The following is a 5,052-nucleotide window of genomic DNA, read 5'->3' on the forward strand; positions in this document are numbered from 1 at the left end:
TAAAATTTTTACTTGTTTGGTTGAAATTTAAAGAAATTCTTTACTTGATATGGCGAGATCACTTACTGAATATATAAATTTTATATAATTATATTTTTATTTAAAATTAATTGAATAATTATGTCAAGTGACAATATATAAATTGTATTACACTGGATAAATAATAATTCAATGATTCACAATTTACACAGGCACGCTGCACGCAGACTCTCTAATTTGGAAGCATGGTAAATAGTTCCTTTGGGATCTTTTTATTCCCTGTTCCCATCTGCCAAGGCTGACAGATTGCAACTTCTAAACTCCCTGATAAACTGTGTAAATCCACCAATAAATATAGTTTCCAATTCCCTTCCAAATGTAACAGACAATATTATAAATTTTGAATCAGATCAGGCTCACATGCATGTCTGGTATGTGGTGGAATATTTTTTACATGAAAGGATGTTTTACACTCGGCCTGTCATTCTGTTGTGTAACTAGCCGCACCAAAGACAGAGGGCATTGCATTTATCTGTATATTCTGTTCGCTGATGATCGTACATATCTATGCTCTCTTTTTCGTTAATAATGACAATTTGTCCACCTCTCAAACAACCGTGGTAGAAAATAATTGATTAACTCATGGGGTGGTAGAGCATTACTTCAACAGAAAAGATAAAATGGGAGAAATTATTCAATATAGATATTCAATGCTCCAAGATAGCTATAGAATGCTGGAAACCGTCAGCTTGCAGATGAAAAATGCAGATGTGAAGAATTTGTGCTTTGCAAGTTTATAATTGGCATGTGCAGAAGAGCACTGCCAACTATCCAATAGGGATAACTCCAAACTCTATAATCAGAAAAGGCCATATCCTGCTAGCTGCAATGCCAGGTTGTGCCTCCACAGGTAAATCCAATGTGCTCACATCTAGATTTTCAAGAATATTTTTAAGATCATCATCATTCATATCACGTTCTGGTGCCAGGAATATTGTGTTGTTTACACTTGAGTCATGTTTAAGATTTTTTAAAATTCAGAATTGGCAGTGCTTAATTATAATCTCTCCATCTATATATAGAGCCCTTAACCCACTTCACCGTTCCCATCAGTCTCTTAATAGTAAAATAAAGCTCATATCTCAAAGACTATCCAAGAATTTTTGGTGACATGGCTTCAAGAGCTCTAGCCTCTACTGCCCTTCTCCTCACCTTCAATCTCCTCTTCTTCACTTTGGTAAGCTCTACCAATTGCCCACCACCAAAGCCAAAAGGCCATGCAACTCACCCAACCAACCCATCACCAGTTCCATCAAAAAAGGGTAGTTGCCCAAAGGACACTGTAAAGCTGGGTGTGTGTGTCGATCTGTTGAAAGATTTGCTAAGCGTTACAGTTGGAACCCCACCAAAGACTCCTTGCTGCAGCCTTATCAGCGATCTTGTTGATCTGGAAGCCGCTGTTTGCCTGTGCACTACCATCAAAGCTAGTGTCTTGGGCATTAACTTAAACCTTCCTGTGAACTTGAGCTTGTTGCTCAACTATTGTGGGAAGAAGGTTCCTGAAGGATTCAAGTGTGCATGAATGCATATGCATTCTGTCGCTGCGTATTTCTATTACTTGAAATTTTATCTTCTCATGTTGTATGTTTCAGCTTTTTGGAGTTATTTTTCTTGGTCATGCCATCATCATTTAAGCAATAATTTCCTAATGGTACCATTTTTTGTTTGAAGGATAGAATTTTCTTCGACATTGACATTTGTTTTGTTACGCTGCTTGATTTTGGAATGGATTTAGGTCATTACGTATTTGATGATTTACATAAATAAAAATTTAGGGAGTTAAATTTGTGTATTTATCTATGTATTATTGGTAGCCTTGTAACCTTGTTTTTTTTTAGAACAAGTAATTGGATTACTTGCTCTATTAGTAGTTTTAAAGTATAATTTTATTCCTTTTGAAATCTAACTATATTATTTAATTTTTTTTTTTTTATGTCTTGGACAAGGCATTAATTCTAATTTTAAGTGTTATGTCAATGAATTTGTAAAACAATTTTGAAGATATTTGAGAATGGAATTGAGAATGTAAGACTTGCTCTTTTAGTTGACCATTGAATGGACTTAGTTTTAGAATGTGGATATGTTATTATTGAGAGCTACGTGTACCTGATCCTTCATTTTGTAATGGAGGTACGTAAGCAGCTTTTGGGTGCGGTCCAAAATAGATTAATTTTAATTTTCTTTATTTTCAAATTTTCTTTTTATTTTTTTAAATTTTGAATCTAAAATAATATTTATGAATTTACTGTATTAGTTATTTATGTATCTTAAGAAAGTTAAGATACTGCAATATAAATTAAATACATTTTCCATATTAGTTATTTAACTCGATATGGTGGATTGGTGTGACGGTTGGCATCATAAGTCTGTTTACTCGATGCATATCAGCTGGTCTTTATTTTCAAATTTTCTTTTTATTTTTTTAAATTTTGGATCTAAAATAATATTTATGAATTTACTGTGTTAGTTATTTATGTATCTTAAGAGAGTTAAGATACTGCTATATAAATTAAATAAATTTTCCATGTTAGTTATTTATCTTGATATGGTGGATTGGTGTGAAAGTTGGCATCATAAGTCTGTTTACTCTATGTATATCGGCTGGGCCTAATATGATTAGCATGTCTACTTATCATTTTATGTAATGATTTTCTTTTTTTAACCTAAGATATGAGTACATAATATATCATAGCGATATAATTTTATAGAAATACAATATAACTACACTAAGCCAAAGTATATTTACTTGTGCAAAGTATAACCAATAAAGAGACAAATATAACCAATAAACGAAAAATAGTACAAGTAATCAATAAATTAATAAGTATAGAACTCAGTCTTTATCACTAAAGCAATGCCTCATTAGGTTTTATGCAATGAATTTGTCTTGTTAAAAAAGGAAGAATTATGATTTCGTATTTGAATATTGCTATTATTCACGAATTAATAAATGTTATTTTAAAAAATACATTAATTTTTTTGGATATAAAAGAGGGAACACTTAAAAAAAAATCACGCACATGGAGGAACATTCCTGAGCCATGCAATGCCCTATAGAGAAGTAAATCCAATGTCTCTTTAGACGGAGAAAAGATCACTTGCGACGCCAAAGAAAAAGACTAGACTAGACTAAATTTTAAATTTTATACTTATAAATTTTAGTATATATTTTTTAATAAAAATACCCTTTAATATTTTTACTTTTATTTTAGTCTCTGCATTTTTATTCATATTATCTTATTTTGATTTTTTAATATTTTATATTTTTATTTTATTTCTATATTTTATTAATATTTCATTTATTTTTTTAATATTAATTTTTAGCCCCTCAATCTTGAATTTCTACTTCCGCTGCTAAGATACTAAGCTCAACCATCTCCTTAATTTGTGGATAGTAAGAGGGTTTTTTTGAGAGCATCTTCTTTCCATCGTTCATTGTTCTTTACTTTTCTTTTCATTTTCCTACAATCATTGTCTCTCTCCTAACCTTTGTCTATCCACCTTCAATTCTAATTCAATCCTAGCAACATAAACCCTAAAATAGAAGAAAGAAATATCACCTAGATAGTTAAACATCCTTACCTTTGTTTAGATTAAATGAAATATGATTTATTAATATATCATATCATATGATATTGTATTGTATGTTATGATTTTTATTATTAACATGTTTGAAAAGATGATAACATGTTTGTTAATAATCAATTTTTATTTAGTTAGATGATATTATATAATAAAATAAATATAAATATTACTAACATACTCTTTAATACTATTTTAAATATATAAATGGTTTAAAGATATTTATTTAAAATATTAATTTATAAATAATATTATAATAATAATAATTAAAGGTATATTGTATTTTTTTAATTAATAATTAAATAGAAGGATAGAATTGTAATAAAAAATTTTAAATAATTTCAAATCACTAAATTAATTTGAAAAAGCTGTTGTAGAATGATTGTTGGGAAACCATCATCTTACAACAAAAACTATCATTTTTAACAGCAATTTTTCTAAACATACAGAGTAACCATTTATATAATATGAAATCATCACAAATCATCATCCAACCATAATGTTAATTGTAAAGATAAAAATCAATTCAATTCTTCCTCTTCTTCAATTTGATTCAAATGGGCAAGAGTTAATTTTCTCACCAGAAAGCAATCGTAAACAGAACCAAAGCCAAAGGTCTTCTTCAATGGTATTTTCAAATGTGATAGAAGCAATAATGCGATGAGAATTGCTTCAAGTGTCTCTGTATGCGTGAAAGCCAACAGTGTTAGGTAGGTGCGAATGGTGATGGAAAAAATAATAAAGGGGAAGGGATTGAAGATTAAAGTGTTGTTGAAGAAGATGATGGTTGCTGCTAGTTCGAGTTTGACGAGGAAGATGGAAATGATTGTCGTATTTTGACTTTGGGGAGCTGGGTTTTGCAATGAAATTCAACTTAAATAATTGATGGAAATCAGGACTGCTAGTGCTTATTGGTTTTAGGATGAAACTAAGTAGAATTTGTTTAATTTTATAAGAATTTGTTTGATTTCATATGAGTTTGTTTGAATTCTAATTTTAGACTTTTTTTTTATACTGTGTTTGTTGATTGTTATATTAATTTGGATATTGAGAACTGACATTCAAGTTGGACAAGAAAGGAAGAGCGATCGACAAAAATGATTAAGGAAAAAAGAAAAAGAAAAAAGATGAACGAAATTAAACTATATTTTGTAGCAGCATATTTGCAAGTGTAATTCAACTGGGCTGATTCTCGAATATAATTGGTGGACAATGCTGTAACTGGTGAACATGTTTGCCCTTCCAAGCGGCCGGCCTCTGTCAGTGGCCGCCTTACATTCATACATGTAGCTCCAACTTCTAATAGATAAATATATTGATCAGATTTCTTCAGATCTCATCTCTCTGGCATTTGACATTAATTCTTGTAGCCTATAAAACTGTAATAAAATTTTTACTTGTATGGTCGAAATTTTAAGAAATTCTTTACTT

At 30.2% G+C, this 5,052-nt stretch overlaps 1 protein-coding gene across 1 annotated transcript; it reads left to right on the plus strand.

The window, feature by feature from the left end:
• The first annotated feature begins 1,108 nt into the window (after nucleotides 1-1,108).
• On the plus strand, nucleotides 1,109-1,786 carry LOC110655428 (14 kDa proline-rich protein DC2.15-like). Its single transcript, XM_021811713.2, has one exon. The coding sequence runs from the start codon at nucleotides 1,151-1,153 to the stop codon at nucleotides 1,559-1,561; it is 411 nt and encodes a 136-aa protein (XP_021667405.2). The 5' UTR covers nucleotides 1,109-1,150; the 3' UTR covers nucleotides 1,562-1,786.
• The last annotated feature ends 3,266 nt before the right edge of the window (nucleotides 1,787-5,052 follow it).

The sequence above is a fragment of the Hevea brasiliensis genome, chromosome 9, assembly GCF_030052815.1.
Source record: "Hevea brasiliensis isolate MT/VB/25A 57/8 chromosome 9, ASM3005281v1, whole genome shotgun sequence".
Taxonomy (NCBI): domain Eukaryota; kingdom Viridiplantae; phylum Streptophyta; class Magnoliopsida; order Malpighiales; family Euphorbiaceae; genus Hevea; species Hevea brasiliensis.

What these genes read in the sequence shown, in the direction of transcription:
- LOC110655428 (XM_021811713.2), top strand. Translation starts at nt 1,151, where the DNA reads ATGGCTTCAAGAGCTCTAGCCTCTACTGCCCTTCTCCTCACCTTCAAT.